The sequence below is a fragment of the Bombina bombina genome, chromosome 1, assembly GCF_027579735.1.
Source record: "Bombina bombina isolate aBomBom1 chromosome 1, aBomBom1.pri, whole genome shotgun sequence".
Classification (NCBI taxonomy): domain Eukaryota; kingdom Metazoa; phylum Chordata; class Amphibia; order Anura; family Bombinatoridae; genus Bombina; species Bombina bombina.
In genome coordinates this window covers 1320665399-1320689762 of record NC_069499.1, presented here as the reverse complement: position 1 = coordinate 1320689762, position 24364 = coordinate 1320665399, and the positions used below count along the sequence as shown (strand labels likewise).

The 24364-nt window shown below is 40.5% G+C and overlaps 1 protein-coding gene across 1 annotated transcript in view; it reads left to right on the top strand.

The window, feature by feature from the left end:
* The window catches only part of VPS35 (VPS35 retromer complex component), a 588646-nt gene that overhangs the window by 543271 nt on the left and 21011 nt on the right, over nt 1-24364 (top strand). Inside the window, exon 16 of the mRNA XM_053701861.1 lies at nt 494-637. Within this exon, the coding sequence (XP_053557836.1) occupies nt 494-637 (144 nt within the window). The remainder of the gene's footprint in view (nt 1-493; nt 638-24364) is intronic.

Genomic DNA, 24364 nt, shown 5'->3' with positions numbered 1-24364 from the left:
TTAACTCTTCCATTCTCTATTATATGAGCTAAACTGAAATACAAGGTACAGCTGTCAAAAAGCTTCACAGGTCTGTGCACTGCTTCTTTCACAAGATGCCGCAAAACGCGAGCTACAAGATGGCAGTGCCCAGTATAAAATGCAGAGCTTTTGCAGCTGGATTCTATATTAAGAGCGTGACTTTAAAGAGAACTGCATATACAAAAGGAAAAACAATAGTAGCAACCATGCAACATTAGTTGTAGCCAACAGTTTAGTGTCCCTTTAACTCGCTCTTGTACATCCTTAATTGTTGTTGTTTTTTCCTGCGTGCTGTATTTTTGTCTTTGTTTACATTGTCCAGCTATGAAGACTCTAACACAAATGTCCCAGCAGAGATGCTTATTTTTTTAAAAAATGTGTGTAGGTTTCAAATGCTTTTTATTGTACTCCTTTCAGTCAAATTATTTTTTCTTAATAAGATATGCTCTGTCTTGTCATGTCTCCTACATAGATTCACAGTGGTAAACGGGTCATGGAGTGTTTGAAAAAAGCTCTTAAGATTGCTAATCAGTGCATGGATCCTTCGCTGCAAGTTCAGCTCTTCATTGAAATTCTGAACAGATATATCTACTTCTATGAGAAAGAGAATGATGTGGTAAGCATGTCGTTTTCTGTTTTTCTCCTTATGATTGCTTTGCAAGATGTGTAGAACCTATTGTTATTGGTTCGGCTCTGTGTGATTCACTGTTTACTGAAACAGATTTGTTTATGAAGTAATTTCATCTTCATTGTTCTTTTGCATTATAAAGACTCCTTGTGCCACTTAATTTGTACCTTTTTTCCCATCTGATGGAAAAATGAAATGTTCTTAGTCGTTACAGTATGGGTTGTTTGTAGTAATGTCCCTTTCTAACTACGGAGTTGATCACAATCCTTGTAAAAAAATTTATCTACAAAAATAACCATAGACGTTAATGGTGATTTTCTGTTGAACTCATTTGATAAGCTTTTTTTCTAAAGGATTGCGATTGAACCCTATGTGTTTAAACCCCCAAAGTAAGACATTAAACACTTTGAGATTGTAATATAAAATGATTAATTATGCACAGCAAAACAATTTTGCAGTATAGTTTTATTTTTTATTTGTCCAGCCCATTTCCTGTAATTTATCTTTAATAATTTTCCATTTCTGTGGATTGAAGTTTCCCACTGCTGACTCTACAATCATAACCCTGCTCCTAACTGGTCTTAGTAGAGTCACCTAGGTAGGCTCAGGAGCATGCAAGTGTCTGGAGCACTATGTGGAAGTAGTTTTGCAACAATGCTTTTAACAATATTATACACTATGCTCTAGATGGCAGCAGTGTTTGCACAATGTATACCATTGTCAAAAGCATTTTTGCAACAGTGCTGCAGATGCAAGGCACGCTCCTAATCCTACCTAGATATGCTCTTCAATAAAGTATACCTGGAACAATTTGATAATAGTAGTTAATTTGAAAGCTTTTTGTACTCTGTCATGAGATAATGGCAGCTTTGTTGCCCTCCAATCCTGAATAATTTAGTGAGATAAAATCAGAAGGATATTTTTTGCTAAATAGTTTTCTTCTCACTCTTAATACAATAAACAATGTATGCTTTTTTTCTTCATAAAGGGAAAGAGTCCACAGCTGCATTCAATACTTTTGGGAATTCAGAACCTGGCCACCAGGAGGAGGCAAAGACACCCCAGCCAAAGTCTTAAATACCTCCCCCACTTCCCTCATCCCCCAGTCATTGTTTGCCTTTCGTCCCAGGAGGTTGGCAGAGAAGTGTCAGAAGTTTTCAATAGTCTCTTATGGAGGATAGTACTCTTCGGCATGGGACTGGAGTTTTATGTAGTCCTGTCAGCCTCTCAGTGAGAGCATGGGTGAAAGTTAGAGTCCGGAGATGCAGGGAGAGTGTTTCTGTGAAACTTTCCTGACTCATATTAACAGCTCCACAAGCAATCAGCGTTTACGAGTTTCACTGCTTGCTTTTTTCTCTCAAGTTTATGGCAGAGGCGACTATCTGTCACACTTGAAGGGCCGTGTTCCTGTTCCACGGCGTAGATTCCGGGAAGATAGTTTCATTTTACTTTCATCATGTATGTATTGTAATTACAACTGTTTATCCGAGAGGGGCTACAACTTTTCGGGGATAACTTTAATATAGGGTCTCAGTGAGGCTCCTTTCTTTCATGTAATTAGCAAGAGTCCATGAGCTAGTGACGTATGGGATATACATTCCTACCAGGAGGGGCAAAGTTTCCCAAACCTCAAAATGTCTATAAATACACCCCTTACCACACCCACAATTCAGTTTTACAAACTTTGCCTCCGATGGAGGTGGTGAAGTAAGTTTGTGCTAGATTCTACGTTGATATGCGCTCCGCAGCAAGTTGGAGCCCGGTTTTCCTCTCAGCGTGCAGTGAATGTCAGAGGGATGTGAGGAGAGTATTGCCTATTTGAATGCAGTGATCTCCTTCTACGGGGTCTATTTCATAGGTTCTCTGTTATCGGTCGTAGAGATTCATCTCTTACCTCCCTTTTCAGATCGACGATATACTCTTATATATACCATTACCTCTGCTGATTCTCGTTTCAGTACTGGTTTGGCTATCTGCTATATGTAGATGAGTGTCCTGGGGTAAGTAAGTCTTATTTTCTGTGACACTCCAAGCTATGGTTGGGCACTTTGTTTATAAAGTTCTAAATATATGTATTCAAACATTTATTTGCCTTGACTCAGAATGTTCAACTTTACTTATTTTCAGACAGTCAGTTTCATATTTGGGATAATGCATTTTAATTTAACATTTTTTCTTACCTTAAAATTTGACTTTTTCCCTGTGGGCTGTTAGGCTCGCGGGGGCTGAAAATGCTTCATTTTATTGCGTCATTCTTGGCGCGGACTTTTTTGGCGCAAAAAATCTATTTCCGTTTCCGGCGTCATACGTGTCGCCGGAAGTTGCGTCATTTTTTGACGTTATTTTGCGCCAAAAATGTCGGCGTTCCGGATGTGGCGTAATTTTTGGCGCCAAAAAGCATTTAGGCGCCAAATAATGTGGGCGTCTTATTTGGCGCGAAAAAATATGGGCGTCACTTTTGTCTCCACATTATTTAAGTCTCATTTTTTATTGCTTCTGGTTGCTAGAAGCTTGTCTTTTGGCATTTTTTCCCATTCCTGAAACTGTCATTTAAGGAATTTGATCAATTTTGCTTTATATATATGTTGTTTTTTCTCTTACATATTGCAAGATGTCTCACGTTGCATCTGAGTCAGAAGATACTACAGGAAAATCGCTGTCAAGTGCTGAATCTACCAAAGCTAAGTGCTGTAAACATTTGGTAGCTATTCCTCCAGCTGTTGTTTGTATTGATTGTCATGACAAACTTGTTAAAGCAGATAATATTTCCTTTAGTAAAGTACCATTGCCTGTTGCAGTTCCTTCAACATCTAAAGTGCAGAATGTTCCTGATAATATAAGAGATTTTGTTTCTGAATCCATAAAGAAGGCTATGTCTGTTATTTCTCCTTCTAGTAAACGTAAAAAATCTTTTAAAACTTCTCTCCCTACAGATGAATTTTTAACTGAACATCATCATTCTGATTCTGATGATTCCTCTGGTTCAGAGGATTCTGTCTCAGAGGTTGATGCTGATAAATCTTCATATTTATTTAAAATGGAATTTATTCGTTCTTTACTTAAAGAAGTACTAATTGCTTTAGAAATAGAGGATTCTGGTCCTCTTGATACTAATTCTAAACGTTTAGATAAGGTATTTAAAGCTCCTGTGGTTATTCCAGAAGTTTTTCCTGTTCCTAATGCTATTTCTGCAGTAATTTCCAAAGAATGGGATAATTTGGGTAATTCATTTACTCCTTCTAAACGTTTTAAGCAATTATATCCTGTGCCGTCTGACAGATTAGAATTTTGGGACAAGATCCCTAAAGTTGATGGGGCTATTTCTACCCTTGCTAAACGTACTACTATTCCTACGTCAGATGGTACTTCGTTTAAGGATCCTTTAGATAGGAAAATTGAATCCTTTCTAAGAAAAGCTTATCTGTGTTCAGGTAATCTTCTTAGACCTGCTATATCTTTGGCTGATGTTGCTGCAGCTTCAACTTTTTGGTTGGAAACTTTAGCGCAACAAGTAACACATCGTGATTCTCATGATATTATTATTCTTCTTCAGCATGCTAATAATTTTATCTGTGATGCCATTTTTGATATTATCAGAGTTGATGTCAGGTTTATGTCTCTAGCTATTTTAGCTAGAAGAGCTTTATGGCTTAAAACTTGGAATGCTGATATGGCTTCTAAATCAACTTTACTTTCCATTTCTTTCCAGGGTAACAAATTATTTGGTTCTCAGTTGGATTCCATTATTTCAACTGTTACTGGTGGGAAAGGAACTTTTTTACCACAGGATAAAAAATCTAAAGGTAAAAACAGGGCTAATAATCGTTTTCGTTCCTTTCGTTTCAACAAAGAACAAAAGCCTGATCCTTCATCCTCAGGAGCAGTTTCAGTTTGGAGACCATCTCCAGTTTGGAATAAATCCAAGCCAGCTAGAAAGGCAAAGCCTGCTTCTAACTCCACATGAAGGTGCGGCCCTCATTCCAGCTCAGCTGGTAGGGGGCAGGTTACGTTTTTTCAAGGAAATTTGGATCAATTCTGTTCACAATCTTTGGATTCAGAGCATTGTTTCAGAAGGGTACAGAATTGGTTTCAAGTTGAGACCTCCTGCAAAGAGATTTTTTCTTTCCCGTGTCCCAGTAAATCCAGTAAAAGCTCAAGCATTTCTGAAATGTGTTTCAGATCTAGAGTTGACTGGAGTAATTATGCCAGTTCCAGTTCTGGAACAGGGGATGGGGTTTTATTCAAATCTCTTCATTGTACCAAAGAAGGAGAATTCTTTCAGACCAGTTCTGGATCTAAAAATATTGAATCATTATGTAAGGATACCAACATTCAAGATGGTAACTGTAAGGACTATCTTACCTTTTGTTCAGCAAGGGAATTATATGTCCACAATAGATTTACAGGATGCATATCTGCATATTCCGATTCATCCAGATCATTATCAGTTCCTGAGATTCTCGTTTCTGGACAAGCATTACCAGTTTGTGGCTCTGCCGTTTGGCCTAGCTACAGCTCCAAGAATTTTTACAAAGGTTCTCGGTGCCCTGCTGTCTGTAATCAGAGAACAGGGTATTGTGGTATTTCCTTATTTGGACGATATCTTGGTACTTGCTCAGTCTTTACATTTAGCAGAATCTCATACGAATCGACTTGTGTTGTTTCTTCAAGATCATGGTTGGAGGATCAATTTACCAAAAAGTTCTTTGTTTCCTCAGACAAGGGTAACCTTTCTGGGTTTCCAGATGGATTCAGTGTCCATGACTCTGTCTTTAACAGACAAGAGACGTCTAAAGTTGATTGCAGCTTGTCGAAACCTTCAGTCACAATCATTCCCTTCGGTAGCCTTATGCATGGAAATTCTAGGTCTTATGACTGCTGCATCGGACGCAATCCCCTTTGCTCGTTTTCACATGCGACCTCTTCAGCTCTGTATACTGAAGCAATGGTGCAAGGATTACACGAAGATATCTCAATTAATATCTTTAAAACCGATTGTTCGACTCTCTAACATGGTGGACAGATCACCATCGTTTAATTCAGGGGGCTTCTTTTGTGCTTCCGACTTGGACTGTAATTTCAACAGATGCAAGTCTCTCAGGTTGGGGAGCTGTGTGGGGATCTCTGACGGCACACGGAGTTTGGGAATCTCAGGAGGTGAGATTACCGATCAATATTTTGGAACTCCGTGCAATTTTCAGAGCTCTTCAGTTTTGGCCTCTTCTGAAGAGAGAATCGTTCATTTGTTTTCAGACAGACAATGTCACAACTGTGGCATACATCAATCATCAAGGAGGGACTCTCAGTCCTCTGGCTATGAAAGAAGTATCTCGAATTTTGGTTTGGGCGGAATCCAGCTCCTGTCTAATCTCTGCGGTTCATATCCCAGGTGTAGACAATTGGGAAGCGGATTATCTCAGTCGCCAAACGTTGCATCCGGGCGAATGGTCTCTTCACCCAGAGGTATTTCTTCAGATTGTTCAAATGTGGGAACTTCCAGAAATAGATCTGATGGCGTCCCATCTAAACAAGAAACTTCCCAGGTATCTGTCCAGATCCCGGGATCCTCAGGCGGAGGCAGTGGATGCATTATCACTTCCTTGGAAGTATCATCCTGCCTATATCTTTCCGCCTCTAGTTCTTCTTCCAAGAGTAATCTCCAAGATTCTGAAGGAATGCTCGTTTGTTCTGCTGGTAGCTCCGGCATGGCCTCACAGGTTTTGGTATGCGGATCTTGTCCGGATGGCCTCTTGCCAACCGTGGACTCTTCCGTTAAGACCAGACCTTCTGTCACAAGGTCCTTTTTTCCATCAGGATCTGAAATCCTTAAATTTAAAGGTATGGAGATTGAACGCTTGATTCTTGGTCAAAGAGGTTTCTCTGACTCTGTGATTAATACTATGTTACAGGCTCGTAAATCTGTATCTCGAGAGATATATTATAGAGTCTGGAAGACTTATATTTCTTGGTGTCTTTCTCATCATTTTTCCTGGCATTCTTTTAGAATACCGAGAATTTTACAGTTTCTTCAGGATGGTTTAGATAAGGGTTTGTCCGCAAGTTCTTTGAAAGGACAAATCTCTGCTCTTTCTGTTCTTTTTCACAGAAAGATTGCTATTCTTCCTGATATTCATTGTTTTATACAAGCTTTGGTTCGTATAAAACCTGTCATTAAGTCAATTTCTCCTCCTTGGAGTTTGAATTTGGTTCTGGGAGCTCTTCAAGCTCCTCCGTTTGAACCTATGCATTCATTGGACATTAAATTACTTTCTTGGAAAGTTTTGTTCCTTTTGGCCATCTCTTCTGCCAGAAGAGTTTCTGAATTATCTGCTCTTTCTTGTGAGTCTCCTTTTCTGATTTTTCATCAGGATAAGGCGGTGTTGCGAACTTCTTTTGAATTTTTACCTAAAGTTGTGAATTCCAACAACATTAGTAGAGAAATTGTGGTTCCTTCATTATGTCCTAATCCTAAGAATTCTAAGGAGAAATCGTTACATTCTTTGGATGTTGTTAGAGCTTTGAAATATTATGTTGAAGCTACGAAATCTTTTCGTAAGACTTCTAGTCTATTTGTTATCTTTTCCGGTTCTAGAAAAGGCCAGAAAGCTTCTGCCATTTCTTTGGCATCTTGGTTGAAATCTTTAATTCATCTTGCCTATGTTGAGTCGGGTAAAACTCCGCCTCAGAGAATTACAGCTCATTCTACTAGGTCAGTTTCTACTTCCTGGGCGTTTAGGAATGAAGCTTCGGTTGACCAGATCTGCAAAGCAGCAACTTGGTCCTCTTTGCATACTTTTACTAAATTCTACCATTTTGATGTATTTTCTTCTTCTGAAGCAGTTTTTGGTAGAAAAGTACTTCAGGCAGCGGTTTCAGTTTGAATCTTCTGCTTATGTTTTTCGTTAAACTTTATTTTGGGTGTGGATTATTTTCAGCAGGAATTGGCTGTCTTTATTTTATCCCTCCCTCTCTAGTGACTCTTGTGTGGAAAGATCCACATCTTGGGTAGTCATTATCCCATACGTCACTAGCTCATGGACTCTTGCTAATTACATGAAAGAAAACATAATTTATGTAAGAACTTACCTGATAAATTCATTTCTTTCATATTAGCAAGAGTCCATGAGGCCCGCCCTTTTTTATGGTGGTTATGATTTTGTATAAAGCACAATTATTCCAATTCCTTATTTTATATGCTTTCGCACTTTTTTATCACCCCACTTCTTGGCTATTTGTTAAACTGAATTGTGGGTGTGGTGAGGGGTGTATTTATAGACATTTTGAGGTTTGGGAAACTTTGCCCCTCCTGGTAGGAATGTATATCCCATACGTCACTAGCTCATGGACTCTTGCTAATATGAAAGAAATGAATTTATCAGGTAAGTTCTTACATAAATTATGTTTTTTGTATCCAGGAATCATGGGTTAATATCTCCTGAGGGGGGTTATTGAACAGCGGGGTTTATAATCATGTTTGTTATGTGATTCTGTCTGCTACTGTGTAGTGTTGCTCCGGCTCATGGCTATTTTGGAACATAATGGCCTATGTCTAGTGACGTGGCCTTTACGGTCGGGTGTCGTTTACCTTGCGACCTCATTTCCGCTTTCCTGACCGTGTGGCGATGGAGAAATCCTGGTCCACTGGTGTCTGGTTCTCTGGAGGTGGTGAGTGCCCCAGCCATTGGTGGTATAAGGTGCCGTTTAGATTTTTCTTATTGGTCCATTTTTTATTCAGTGGCCCAGTTATGGAGTATTCTTATTTTTTTGGAGACGGATGTCTCTGATTCAGACTCAACTTCTTGAGAAGAATATGAATTGGCCCGGGTAATACATGCCCATCAGTTATGTTCCGAATGCCATTTTGGAGTGCTGTGTTCCTCGGGATCGGGGAATTAGGTGCCCACTGAGCCATCCGTCTCTGGGGATTCTATTTCTCACAAGACGAGTTCCCTACCACCAACTCTTACAACGCATGCAGGTAACCCAAACGCTACTTATCCTTCTAGGGAGTGTGGCCTGTTCCCACCGGAGGTTACGCATGGCTATATCTTTGGCGCTGGCGCATCTGCACCTCCCGGGAGTGTGCTCATGATATTGCCCGTGTTCAGTTAACTGGTCCTGTTTAGCCAGTGTTTTCTTTTGTCCCGGAGGAGGAATGTTGCGTCTTTCGTTATAGACTGGCACGCCGTGTTCTACTAAGGCACGTTTTTGGCGTTGCTGGTGGATCCCACTCTTAATGGGTCTAGGGATTCTCAGTCTTAATCTTCGACTGGTTTGCATGCATAGACTTAAGGGGATGAAGTAATCTTTTTATAGTCCTTGGTTTCAGGCTTGTCCTGACTGGGTGCAAATCCTGTCTTTGAGGCCTAGTTCAGACACGTGGCGCCTTTTTTATGTCCGGTTGGTCCGGTGAGGGCGACTAGTGATCACAATATGATTTGTGTTGTTTACTTGTTTTATTTTACAAGCTTCAACTAGCATCCTGAGAGGACTTGAGGGTCCGTGGTTGCTTAGGGGCATGGAGTCAGTCCTCATTCACGTTTCAAGCTAGTGGGCCAGGGCCCCGTTGAGATCTGCAGCAACATGCTCAGTCGTTTCTGATTTTTCCGGGATCTAGAGTGTTCCTTCCCGTTGTGGGTTGGAGGATATAGGTCCTTCATACCGTCGTTCTTACAGTTTGCTTTCTCTTGTTAAGTGTATTCAGTCCACGGGTCATCCATTACTTATGGGATATATTCCCTTCCCAACAGGAAGTTGCAAGAGGATCACCCAAGCAGAGCTGCTATATAGCTCCTCCCCACACATGTCATATCCAGTCATTCTCTTGCAAATCAACTAGATAGGACATTGTGAGAGGTCTGTGGTGTATTTTTATACTTAGTTTATTTCTTCAATCAAAAGTTTGTTATTTTAAATGGCACCGGAGCGTGCTGTTTGTTCTCAGGCAGTATTTGGAAGAAGAATCTGCCTGCGTTTTCTATGATCTTAGCAGAAGTAACTAAGATCCACTGGCTGTTCTCGCATATTCTGAGCAGTGGGGTAACTTTCAGAAAGGGAATAGCGTGTGGGGAATCCTGCAAACAAGGTATGTGCAGTAAATTATTTTTCTAAGGAATGGAATTGACTAAGAAAATACTGCTGATACCGATGTAATGTAAGTACAGCCTTAAATGCAGTAGCGACTGGTATCAGGCTGATGAATGTATGTACAATAAGTAATTTTCTAAGGAATGGAATTGACTAAGAAAATACTGTTAATACTGAGGTAATGTATGAGCCTTAACTGCAGTAGAAGCGACTGGTAGCAGGCTTATTAATAACACTACCTAACTTTTAAAGTGCATGTTTAAAACGTTTACTGGCATGTTATTCGTTTTTTTGTGAGGTACTTTAATGATAAATCGTTTGGGGCATGATTTTCCACATGGCTGTCGCTTATTTCTACATAGAAACGATTAACTGAGGTTTCCCACTGTTGTAATATGAGTGGGAGGGGCCTATTTTAGCGCTTTTTTGCGCAGTAAAAATTCAGTTACAGTCTTCCTGCTTCTTCCTCCTTGATCCAGGACGTCTCTAGAGAGCTCAGGGGTCTTCAAAATTCAGTAATCAGTCACAGCAAACCTGTGACAGTGTGTTTGACTGTGAAAAAAACGTTAATTGTTAAATTGATTATCCGTTTTTGGGTATTAAGGGGTTAATCATCCATTTGCTAGTGGGTGCAATGCTTTGCTAACTTAATACATTTACTGTGAAAATTTGGTTGCTATAACTGATTTGGTTCATTGTTATTTCAACTGTGACGATTTTTTGTGCTTCTTAAAGGGACACTGTACCCAAAAATTTTCTTTAGTGATTCAGATAGAGCATGCAATTTTAAGCAACTTTCTAATTTACTCCTATTATCAATTTTTCTTCGTTCTCTTGCTATCTTTATATGAAAAAGAAGGCATCTAAGCTTTTTTCTAGGTTCAGAACTCTGGACAGCAGTTTTTGATTGGTGTATGCATTTATCCACCAATCAGCAAGGACAACCTAGGTTGTTCACCAAAAATGGGCCGGCATCTAAACTTACATTCTTGCATTTCAAATAAAGATACCAAGAGAATAAAGAGCATTTGAAAATAGGAGTAAATTAGAAAGTTGCTTAAAATTGCATTCTCTATCTGAATCACAAAAGAAAAAAATTGGGTACAGTGTCCCTTTAAAGGCGCAGTAGCGTTTTTTATATTGCTTGTAAACTTATTTGAAAGGATTTTCCAACCTTGCTAGTCTCATTGCTAGTCTGTTTAAACATGTCTGACACAGATGAATCTGTTTGTTCACTATGTTTGAAGGCCAATGTGGAGCCCCACAGAAATATGTGTACTAAATGTATTGATGTCACTTTGAATAAAAGTCAAATTTTATCTGTAAAGAAATTATCACCAGGCAACGAGGGGGAAGTTATGCCGACTAACTCTCCTCACGTGTCAGTACCTTCGCCTCCCGCTCAGGTGTTAAACTTAATATTGCGAGATCTTGGAAAAGATCCCTCCCCCCAGCCTGGTCGGATATTATATCCACTATGGCATACATGTACTCTATGGAGAAGAGTATCTATTATGCCTCGGGTAGGACTGATTTCTTTGAACTGATCTGGTCCGATTGGAAAAATAGATTTGATACTCTCTGGCTTCCCACCTTTGACACCTAAATGGCAGTACACCCCTAACCACATAAGCAGTAGATCTGACCTCACTCTTGCACGTCTGAAATAGCCCCCTTTTAAAGTTATCTTAGCGTATCTTCCTACCCTTTTCCCCTTCCCTCTCCCCCCCTTCCCTCCCCCCCCCCCTTGACGATATCCTATGTCCTGTTAGGAAACTGACTCCCTTTTCATAGAAATTTACTTTATGTCTCTAATGATTACTTAAATGCTATGATGTATTTGCTATGATAGATTCTGTAGAAATGAAAATTTACCTGACGGAGGCCAGGTTATCAAAACTCTTAAATGCTTGCCGTGTCCTTCATTCCATTCCACGCCCGTCAGTAGCTCAGTGCATGGAAGTAATCGGCTTAATGGTAGCGGCAATGGACATAGTACCATTTGCGCGCCTGCATCTCAGACCCCTGCAGTTATGCATGCTAAGTCAGTGGAATGGGGATTACTCAGATTTGTCCCCTCTACTAAATCTGGATCAAGAGACCAGAGATTCTCTTCTCTGGTGGCTTTCTCGGGTCCACCTGTCCAAGGGGATGACCTTTCGCAGTCCAGATTGGACAATTGTAACAACAGATGCCAGCCTTCTAGGTTGGGGCGCAGTCTGGAACTCCCTGAAGGCTCAGGGATTATGGACTCAGGAGGAGAAACTCCTCCCAATAAATATTCTCGAGTTGAGAGCAATATTCAATGCTCTTCTAGCTTGGCCTCAGTTAGCAACACTGAGGTTCATCAGATTTCAGTCGGACAACATCACGACTGTGGCTTACATCAACCATCAAGGGGGAACCAGGAGTTCCCTAGCGATGTTGGAAGTCTCAAAGATAATTCGCTGGGCAGAGTCTCACTCTTGCCACCTGTCAGCGATCTACATCCCAGGCGTGGAGAACTGGGAGGCGGATTTTCTAAGTCGCCAGACTTTTCATCCGGGGGAGTGGGAACTTCATCCGGAGGTCTTCGCTCAACTGATTCATCGTTGGGGCAAACCAGATCTGGATCTCATGGCGTCTCGCCAGAACGCCAAGCTTCCTTGTTACGGATCCAGGTCCAGGGACCCGGGAGCGGCGCTGATGGATGCTCTGACAGCCCCTTGGGTCTTCAACATGGCTTATGTGTTTCCACCATTTCCGATGCTACCTCGTCTGATTGCCAATATCAAACAGGAGAGAGCATCTGTGATTCTGATAGCGCCTGCGTGGCCACGCAGGACCTGGTATGCAGACCTAGTGGACATGTCGTCCTGTCCACCATGGTCTCTACCTCTGAGGCAGGACCTTCTAATACAAGGTCCTTTCAAACATCCAAATCTAATTTCTCTTGAGGCTGACTGCATGGAGATTGAACGCTTGATCCTATCAAAGCATGGCTTCTCGGAGTCAGTTATTGATACCTTAATACAGGCACGGAAGCCTGTTACCAGAAAAATTTACCATAAGATATGGCGTAAATATTTATATTGGTGCGAATCCAAGGGTTACTTATGGAGTAAGGTTAGGATTCCTAGGATATTGTCCTTTCTACAAGAGGGTTTAGAAAAGGGCTTATCTGCTAGTTTGTTAAAGGGACAGATTTCTGCTCTGTCTATTCTCTTACACAAACGTCTGGCAGAAGTTCCAGACGTCCAGGCTTTTTGTCAGGCTTTGGCTTGGATTAAGCCAGTGTTTAAGACTGTTGCTCCTCTGTGGAGCTTGAACTTGGTTCTTAAAGTTCTTCAAGGGGTTCCGTTTGAACCCGTTCATTCCATTGATATTAAGCTTTTATCTTGGAAAGTTCTGTTTTTTGATGGCTATTTCCTCGGCTCGAAGAGTCTCTGAGTTATCGGCCTTACATTGTGATTCTCCTTATCTGATTTTCCATTCAGACAAGGTAGTTCTGCGTACTAAACCGGGGTTTTTACCTAAGGTAGTTTCTAACAGGAATATCAATCAGGAGATTGTTGTTCCATCATTATGTCCTAATCCTTCTTCAAAGAAGGAACGACTTTTACATAATCCGGACGTAGTCCGTGCCCTGAAGTTTTATTTACAGGCAACTAAAGATTTTCATCAAACTTCTTCCCTGTTTGTCGTGTACTCTGGTCAGAGGAGAGGTCAAAAAGCTTCGGCAACCTCTCTCTCCTTCTGGCTTCGTAGCATAATACGTTTAGCCTATGAGACTGCTGGACAGCAGCCCCCTGAAAGAATTACAGCTCATTCCACTAGAGCTGTGGCTTCCACCTGGGCCTTTAAGAATGAGGCCTCTGTTGAACAGATTTGCAAGGCTGCAACTTGGTCTTCACTTCACACTTTTTCAAAATTTTACAAATTTGACACTTTTGCTTCTTCGGAGACTGTTTTTGGGAGAAAGGTTCTACAGGCAGTGGTTCCTTCCGTTTAAGTTCCTGCCTTGTCCCTCCCATTATCCGTGTACTTTGGCTTTGGTATTGGTATCCCATAAGTAATGGATGACCCGTGGACTGAATACACTTAACAAGAGAAAACATAATTTATGCTTACCTGATAAATTTATTTCTCTTGTAGTGTATTCAGTCCACGGCCCGCCCTGTCTTTTTAAGGCAGATCTAAATTTTAATTAAAACTCCAGTCACCACTGCACCCTATGGTTTCTCCTTTCTTGTCTTGTTTCGGTCGAATGACTGGATATGACATGTGAGGGGAGGAGCTATATAGCAGCTCTGCTTGGGTGATCCTCTTGCAACTTCCTGTTGGGAAGGGAATATATCCCATAAGTAATGGATGACCCGTGGACTGAATACACTACAAGAGAAATAAATTTATCAGGTAAGCATAAATTATGTTTTTCATGGTCTCGCCTTTTATGGTCTCGTTGGAAGTGTCCTTTTAGGACTTGTACCTTTTAGAGGTTCTCTTCCTTTGGGTCGAGACTTTCTGGACTTCGTCCAGTTTTTCTGGTGGCTTTGGCAATTTATTTAGGAAGTGAAGGCCATGAGGCTCTGTTTTCCTTCGTGAGTTAGTCGTCTCCATATCAGGGGTGATAGGAGGTGTTGTCTCTTTTTCCAAGCTTTTTGCCTAGGGGATATTTTTCTGTCTGTGTTCGGGATGCTTTACATTCTTCTCCCTTGGGTGTGGTCCTCTGGAACGTTAATCTGAAAGGATTGTGTAGACTAGCCTTTCTTTCGGGTGACTTTGTTCTCGTTCTCATTTCCCTTAGTGTTGCCCTTGGGGCCTTTGGGCTCTAGAGAAATTGTGTGACTTTGTCACGGCCTAGCACCTTGTTGGGGGGTTTGACCTCCAGCTAAGGGTGTTCTCTTCCCTTTGGGCTGGGAATTATGAGTGAGTCCTGCACCCTTTCTCCGGGATTCCTGGTTCTCATCCCCTGTGAGTCTGATTGCTTCATTCTAGGACGATTCCGGGTCCAGGGTTCTTGTCTTGGATCCTTCTTGGATGTCTGGAGATTTATGATCCTGTGGACTGGTTCGCGACGACCCTGTTTTTTCAGGGACCCTATGTTGCGACATAGGGGCTAGCTCATTGGGCTTGCAAGCTGGAAGGCCAGAGTTCACATCCACTTTTGGGTACTGGTTATAAATTTTACGGCCTGATTTGTCCTTTGGATGAAGTGTGCTCCTATTCATGGGGAGTTTTTTCTCTGTTGGTTCAATAGTGGTGTCTGGATGATTTTTCATTCGGTCTGTGTTTTGATCAATTTATGGCTTCATGTCTTGTGGATCATGTACGCTGTTCTTATCTGTGTCCTTCCCTTTTGAGGGGATAGTTTGTCTTCCTTATGAGCTGGGGTTTCCTCTCTCTGGAGGATCTTTGTCCTGCCCTGTGTGTAGGGAGGTTGGAACAGGTGGCTTATTTCTGTAAGGGGCAGCATCTGCTGCTCTGTGGGCTCTGTTCCACCTGTTGGAATTTGATCTCTCTACGTAGAGACTGTCTAAGAGAGCTGTGACAGGTCTTCCTACGGATCTATTGCACTTTTCTCTGTTCCAGGTCCCAGCAGGTTCTCCTTGGGAGTGCCTTATTTTGGAAGAGCGGATTGGGTTAGCACCAAGCTCTGTTGGGGTGGGTGAGTCCCCCCATTTTCTTTCCATACCCTGGGGGCTTGTGGTTGGGGTTTTTCTGTCCCTCCTGTCTATCAGACATGTCTGTCGCTTTGGCTGGTCCGGTGTTGGAGCAGGAACTGAGATCTGTTGCTCTGCTAAATTCATCCCTGGAGCATTTGAGGTACGGTAAGCCTCTTGAGGTTTCTCCTTTTTCCGTGTTCAAGGTTTGTGGGAAGGACTGGCGGCTCTTATCCGCTGGTTAGTGGATACTTAGCAATCTGAAGGATCCTATCTTCAGCTGCTTTCTGCTTGCCCGGCAAGTATTTAAGTTTCAGAGTAATTTTTACATGACTGCAGCGTGCAGTTTCTTTGCTTTAGAAGTTGTTCATCTGACCTATCTGAGCTTGCTGCACGAGGTTTCGTTTCTGAATATTTCGCTATTCTGAGCTACCTTTTTGCCACTTGGGGACCTTCGTCTTTTGTTGCTTTTTAGAGTGCGATTGCACTGTGTTAAGGGAAGATCCTCTCTGTTTCAGACTCCCGGGCCTTATCCAGTGGTTTCTGTATTTCTGGGGTCCCCTTGTTTCTATGAAACTAGTGGGTCTCTGTTGGTCTGGAGTTCCTTATGGTAGCTGGACAGCTAGCTCAGCATACTAATGCACTGTGGCTACTCTGCACTGTAACAAACCGAGGGTTGCAAGTTCGATCCCCGGCAAAGTCTTCTCAGCCTTCCCCCTTTCGAGGTTGATAAAATGAGCAGCGCCTTGAGTCCCTTAAGGGGGATTACCCGCGCTTTACAAAAACATTCATGTTTTCTCCGTGTCTTTTCTTCTTTGTGGAAGAATACGGTAGCTTGTTTCCTTTCTTTAGTAAGGGGTGTGTTCCAAAGTTGTTTTCGGCTTCAGGCAAAGCGGGATGTTGTTGGGTAGGAGTTTTTAGGCCTGGTGCCCTCAGAATGGGCCTTCTCTTGTACCCCCTGTTTTTGCATTCAGTGTCCTCTATAGCCTCCCAAAAGTAATGAATGCAGCTGTGGACTCTTTCCATTTATGACAAAAAACTTAAATTATGCTTACCTAAAAAATGTATTTTCTTCAGATAGAAAGAGTCCACAGCTCCCCGCCCGTATTTTTCTGTGGGGCGTCTATTATTTTTGTTCTTCGGGCACCTTTTCACCCTGATATTTCTTTTACTGTTCCCTCGGCAGAATGACTGGGGGATGAGGGAAGTGGGGGAGGTATTTAGGCCTTTGACTGGGGTGTCTTTGCCTCCTCCTGGTGGCCAGGTTCAGAAAAGTAATGAATGCAGCTGTGGGCTCTTTCCATCTGAAGAAAAAGAAAATTATTAGGTAAGCATAATTAAAGTTTTTCTCCTTGTCTGTTTTTAAACCGCTACTGTGGTCAAGCTGTTTTTTGCCTGTTTCTCTATTTTTTGCATGACTAAGTGCAAACAGATTTGGGCTCTATGTAAAATGAGAGGGTAATCGTAAAATGACTTCTGAAAGATTTCTGCCTACTGTGAGCATGGAATAAAACTTTATTAAGCAAACTACCTTAAAGGGACATAATACTCATATGCTAAATCACTTGAAAGTGATGCAGTATAACTGTAAAAAGCTGACAGGAAAATATCACCTGATCATCTCTATGTAAAAAAGGAGGATATTTTACCTCACAAATTCCTCAGCTCACCAAAGTAAGTTCTGTGTCAAAAGTTGTACTTCAGTTACTGCCCAGCTGCAGGTAAAAAAAAACAAAAATAAGAAATGAACAGCAGCCAATCAGCAGTGCTGAGGTCATGAACTCTTTTACTGTGATCTCATGAGATTTCATAGTTAACTTCCTTAAACTGAATAGGTAAATAATATAAGTGTGCACAAAGCTCACTCCCTTGCCAGTCCCGGGGCAGACATACTGATTTGCTGCTTAAAGCCCTTTACAATGGGGTTTGAATATTTTGGACATTTTGAGGTAAAATCTTTATTTTTTACATAGAGATGTTCAGGTGATATTTTCTAGTCAGCTTTTTACAGCTATGCTGCATCACTTTCAAGTGTTTAAACATTTGGGTATCATGGCCCTTTAAGTGCAAAGATTGTTAATTTATCTTCATAGACATAAACCACAGATACAGTATATTTTAAGAAGTCAAGGGCAAAAATCTAAATTTTTCATTTAAAAAATAAATATTGAAAGCCATAGCATCTGTCTTTGCATTTGTCTCTTGTGCCTTAGGATATGTCTGCCCCAAACCTATTTCTTTTTATTTTCCTGCCGTCTAATATACTGTTTCTATTTTGATGGTTTCCATGCATATGCAAGACTTACAAGACAAATAATCACCTATGCCAAATTAATTTTAAAAAGCATGCAAATTAACCTCTTAAGTGCCTAATAGCTTTCAAGAGGTACAAGATGAGTGCTTCAGTACTATATCCAAGAGTTAGTAGTGTGAAGAGCCCTCTGCCATATGTGCACTGGCTTGTACCTGCTGCTGTGTGATTGTTAGAAGTACTGATTAGTAGTCCATTTATGTAATTTCTTTGACATTTCCCACATCTGTACATACACAACACATTGTGATTAAACAATTCTTTTTCGTTAATCAAGGTATTTACTGAATCTTGTGGGAAGATCTTAAGGATTTTGTTAGTAGAAAAGGAACAGGCTTATTTTTTTTATGTTAGTGCAGCTCTCATATTAATGTATTTGTGAGTTGGTACTTTAGATGACCCAATATTTCTTTCTTATGGTAGTGAGAGTCAACGATCCTCACTTTTGGGAGTTAAATCACCTGGCCACCAGGAGAAGGCAAAGACACCCTATACCAGTGGTTCAAATATCTCTCCTACTTCCCTTTCCCTCCCAGTATTTCTTTGCCTTCGTCCGGATAGGGCAGATAGAGATTCTGCTGATTAAGATGAAGATTTCAGGATGTTTATTCCTTTAGTGGGCAGTTCCCAGAAGAGAGGAGGAGTAGGGAGTGTGTTTTTTTAATTGTTCAAAATTCCTCTAATTGTTGTAGTTGAGTACAAGCTGCCATGGGTGTTGCAAGGTAGTACCATAGCCTCCTCCTGTTTGGCCTGAATAAACACCACGCTCATATCTGTCCTATTTATGTTTGTTACAGATTTGGATAGATGAATTCAGTAATGAGGGGGTAAGTACCTAACCCTGGGCTCCACCTCATTCCCTTACAGGCACTTAGTAAGTGCTATAGGCTATAGTATTCTGCATATTAGCAGACTTCTCTCCTCTTTGTTTAGTGTCATGGCAGAAGGATACTGATATCAGTCACAGTAATACAGACATGGTTCTTTCCCTGCAGAAAGAACGTTACAGCAGGTTGTTATTCCTGCTGAGCAGGCAGGGAGACATATAACTTTATTTTTCTCCAGTAAGGTTTTTTTGTGGTGTGTGGCGATATGCAGTCGGACTAGACAGTCACTTTCTATGACCACTGCTTAATCCCTCAGCGCTTCGATTCTTTGACTTTATTTAGGAGCGCTGGAGGACACACTCGTAACAGAGGAGTGTTGGGCTGTGGATCTTGCCTCTCTCCACGCTGTCACTTCTTGATACAGGAGAGGGTGAGACAATTATACCAGAGCAGTGGGGTGCTTGATATAGATATACATATAGTTAATTATATTTTTTTTTGCCAGGCACATACCTGTCATTGCTTATAGAGCAACTCATTTTTGGGACTCTGTCACATTACATGACATTTCACATCTATTGATATCACAGAGGGTTAGTTAGCCTCCAGTGTAATATTGTCTTTTATTTATTGTGAGGGATGGAACCTGGGACCACTGAGGAAAGGCACCCTGTGGGCGACCTTTTAAGCATTCTTTTTTCACCAAATTAGTGTTTATTATGCAAAATGGTTACAGTTTGCCCTCCGGCACAACTTTGTGACTCTTGTTTATCTACAGTTCTACAGAACCACTCTCAGGAACCGGGTCCATCTCCTAAGGAGGTTTCACCGCCAGTGTATATTACTCAGGATGGTGTAACTGAATTTGCACCACAGTTCAGGGCCCAATTACTATCAATAGTTACTGAGGCTATTTTGGTACTACCACCTGCAAGTAAGTGTAAGCACAAGGTAACGCATATCTCTTCAAGTTCTTCCAAGGGCAGTACTGTTGTTAGTCCCAAAGTAATTAGGCAATCTCAGACAACTGATTTAGACAAGTCTTCTTCAGATTCTGATGGAGAGGTCTCCTCAGACGCTTCTTCTGCAGAGTCTGACAAAGAGTATGAGAAGGTTAATTTCCATTTTAAGATGGATCACTTATGAACCCTGCTTAAGGAAGCTTTAAGAACTTTAGAGGTTCATGATAAACCAGTGGAGGTTAAACCTGCACAGGAATTAGAAATTTTATATTTAAACCAAAGCCAAGGCTCCTGAGTTGTTGTTTTTTTTCCTGTCCCTTCCATATTTGCCTTCTCCAAATTTTAAAAAGCTTCTTTTTGGCTTCTGGTTTCCAGTCTGGAATTATGGGAATCTGTGCCGAAAGTAGCCTGTACCATCTCAACTTTGGCTAAGAGAGCTACAATTACTTTAAAGGGTAAGTACCTATTTTAAGGACCCTATAGATAGAACATTAGAAGGCTATCTAAGAAGGACCTTTCTCCAGGCTTGACTACTTTTCCAACCTGCAATAAGTGTGGCGATGGTAGCTGGCGCGGCCTATTTTTGGTGTGATGCTCTGTCTGAGTTAGTCTATGTTGAATCATCCTTAGAAGAGATTCATGAGCAAATTAACTTCTTAAAATCCGCAAATTCTTTTTTCTGTGATGCAGTAGATCAAATTATTTGCATCAATGCAAAATATACTGCTTTGGCAGTTTTAGCTAGCAGGGCACTTTGGTTGAAATCCTGGTCTGTGGACATGGTTTCCAAATCTAGGCTTTTTTCCTTGCCATTTAAGGGTAAGACCTTTTTCAGTCAGGGATTAGATTCCATCATTTTCACAGTGACAGGGGGTAAAGGGGCCTTTTCTTTCATGTAATTAGCAAGAGTCCATGAGCTAGTGACGTATGGGATATACATTCCTACCAGGAGGGGCAAAGTTTCCCAAACCTCAAAATGCCTATAAATACACCCCTCACCACACCCACAATTCAGTTTTACAAACTTTGCCTCCCATGGAGGTGGTGAAGTAAGTTTGTGCTAGATTCTACGTTGATATGCGCTTCGCAGCAGGCTGGAGTCCGGTTTTCCTCTCAGAGTGCAGTGAATGTCAGAGGGATGTGAAGAGAGTATTGCCTATTTGAATACAATGGTCTTCCTCTAGGGGATCTATTTCATAGGTTCTCTGTTATCGGTCGTAGAGATTTCTTCTCCTACCTCCCTTTTCAGATCGACGATATACTCTTATATACCATTACCTCTACTGATTCTCATTTCAGTACTGGTTTGGCTATCTACTATATGTAGATGAGTGTCTTAGGGTAAGTAAGTCTTATTTTATTTATGACACTCTAAGCTATGGTTGGGCACTTTATATATAAAGTTCTAAATATATGTGTTTAAACTTATATTTGCCATGATTCAGGATAATCAGTATTCCTTCATTCAGACTGTCAGTTTCATTATTTGGGATAATGCATATGAATAAATAAATGTTTTCTTACCTTAAAAATTTTCAATTGACTTTTTTCCCTGCGGGCTGTTAGGCTCGCGGGGGCTGAAAATGCTTCAATTTATTGCGTCATTCTTGGCGCAAACTTTTTTGCCGCAAAATGTTGTCATTTCCGGCGCCGTAGTTGTTGCCGGAAGTTTGTTCGTTGTTACGTAATTTTTTGACGCATGTGTATTGACGTTTTTTTTGCGCCAAAAAATGTGGGCGTCGTTTTCGGCGTCAGAGGATGTGGCGTCATACTTGGCGCCAAAAAATATGGGCGTTGTACTTGGCGCCAATAATGTGGGCGTCATACTTGGCGCCAAAAATGTGGGCATCATACTTGGCGCCAAAAATGTGGGCATCATACTTGTTCCACTTTTTCTCACATTATTTAAATTTCACTTTTTTGTTGCTTCTGTTTGCTAGAGGCTTGTTTGTTTTGCTTTTTTTCCCATTCCTGAAACTGTCATTTAAGGAATTTGATCATTTTGCTTTATATGTCGTTTTTTTCTATTACATATTGCAAGATTTTCCATACACTGTTCCTGGATCAGAACATGCTGAGGGATTCCTGTTGACTGAGATAAGTCCTACCAAAGCTAAGTTCATTTATTTTAAAATGTTATGAATGTTTTTCTTTAGCTATGGTTTGTAATAAGTTATCATGATAAACTTTTACATGCAGAATCCATTAGTATTTATGCTTTATATATTGCTATTCTTTTTACATCTTATGTACAAGATATACTTAGAAATTTATAAGAATTTTTTTCTGATTCTATTTTAAAGGTTTTGTCTGTCATCCCACCTTCTAATACATTTTTAGGTCTTTTTCAAACTTCTTTTTTAGTTGATGAAGCTTCAAATGACCAAACAACATAATGAATTATCCTTCTCTGATGGTGTTTTTTCTCATTCAGAATTTATTCTTCATCAGATATTGACACTAGCAAATCTACTTTTTTATTTTTAATAAAGTACATTTATTCTTTGTTCAAAGGTGTTGATTATTTTAGATATTGAAGTAACTAGTTCTTCTGATTTTAAAGACTAGCTAACATTTAAATTCTGCTTATTTATCTTCTGTGGTTTCTTCAGAAGTTTTTTTCCAGTTCCTGATACTAGGGAATGGAATAGGCAGTTAGTTTTCAGTTTTGAGGGAAGATTCCCCAAGTTAATGGGGCTATCTCTACTTCTGCTAAATATACTATTATTCTTATAGCAAATAGTATTTATTTTTTTCCTTCAGATGGTCGTATCTTATTTAAGGAAAATTGTTTTCAGGTACTTTTCTTAGACCTGTAATTTATTTGGCTGATGTTGCAATTGCTTCATCTTTCTGGTTGGATACTTTAAGATCAAGTATCGGATTATGATTTGTTTAGCATTGTTAAAAGGACAAAATCTTCTACTCATTTGAAGTTCAGACTAATGCATTGTCTTGTTTTTCTTGCATTTGATGTGCAAGTCCAGTGTGTTGACTGGTCCTTTAACTTAATTAACATGCTAATAATTTCATTTGTGTTGTCATTTTATTAAATATTTTCGCAAATGAGGTTTAATCTATGTCTTTAGCTATTTTAGCTAGACTAACTTTGGCCTAGATTTGGAGTTTTGCGTTAGCCGTCAAAACCAGCGTTAGAGGCTCCTAACGTTGGTTTTTACCGCCCGCTGGTATTTGGAGTCAGTCATTAAAGGGTCTAACGCTCACTTTGCAGCCGCGACTTTTCCATACCGCAGATCCCCCTACGCCAATTGCGTAGCCTATCTTTTCAATGGGATCTTTCTAACGCCGGTATTTAGAGTCTTGGCTGATGTGAGCGTTAGAAATCTAACGACAAAACTCCAGCCGCAGAAAAAAAACAGGAGTTAAGAGCTTTCTGGGCTAACGCCGGTTCATAAAGCTCTTAACTACTGTGCTCTACAGTACACTAACACCCATAAACTACCTATTTACCCCTAAACCGAGGCCCCCCCACATCGCCGCCACTCGATTAAATTTTTTTAACCCCTAATCTGCTGCCCCTAACACCGCCGACCCCTATATTATATTTATTAACCCCTAATCTGCCCCCCACAACGTCGCCGCCAGCTACCTACAATAATTAACCCCTAATCTGCCGACCGGACCTCACCGCTACTATAATAAAGTTATTAAACCCTAATCCGCCTCACTCCCTCCTCAATAACCCTATAAGAAATAGTATTAACCCCTAATCTGCCCTCCCTAACATCGCCGACACCTAACTTCAATTATTAACCCCTAATCTGCCGACCGGACCTCACCGCTACTCTAATAAATGTATTAACCCCTAAAGCTAAGTCTAACACTAACACCCCCCTAAGTTAAATATAATTTAAATCTAACGAAAAAAACTAACTCTTATTAAATAACTTATTCCTATTTAAAGCTAAATACTTACCTGTAAAATAAACCCTAATATAGTTACAATATAACGAATAATTATATTGTAGCTATTTTAGGATTAATGTTTATTTTACAGGCAACTTTGTAATTATTTTAGCCAGGTACAATAGCTATTAAATAGTTAAGAACTATTTAATAGCTACCTAGTTAAAATAATTACAAAATTACCTGGAAAATAAATCCTAACCTAAGTTACAATTAAACCTAACACTACACTATCAATAAATAAATTCAATACAATACCTACAAATAAATACAATTAAATACACTAACTAAGTTACAAAAAATAAAAAAATATTTACAAACATTAGAAAAATATTACAACAATTTTAAACTAATTACACCTACTCTAAGCCCCCTAATAAAATAACAAAGCCCCCCAAAATAAAAAAATGCCCTACCCTATTCTAAATTAAAAAAGTTCAAAGCTCTTTTACCTTACCAGCCCTGAAAAGGGCCATTTGCGGGACATGCCCCAAATAATTCAGCTCTTTTGCCTGTAAAAAAAACACATACAATACAACCCACCACCCACATACCCCTAATCTAACCCAAACCCCCCTTAAATAAACCTAACACTAAGCCCCTGAAGATCTCCCTACCTTGTATTCACCACACCGGGTTCACCGATCGGTCCAGAAGTGCCTCCAATGTCTTCATCCAAGCCCAAGCGGGGGCTGAAGAGTGACGTCCATCCTCCGGCTGAAGTCTTGATCCAAGTGGCAAATGAAGAAGTCCATCTTCGGGAAGAAATCTTCATCCTATCCGGGCAGAAGAGGACATCCAGACCGGCAAACATCTTCATCCAAGCCGCATTTTCTATGTTCTTCCATCCGATGACGAGCGGGATGGAATCAGCCAATCAGATTCAAGTTCAATCCGATTGGCTGATTGGATCAGCCAATAGAATGCGAGCTCAATCTGATTGGCTGATTGGATCAGCC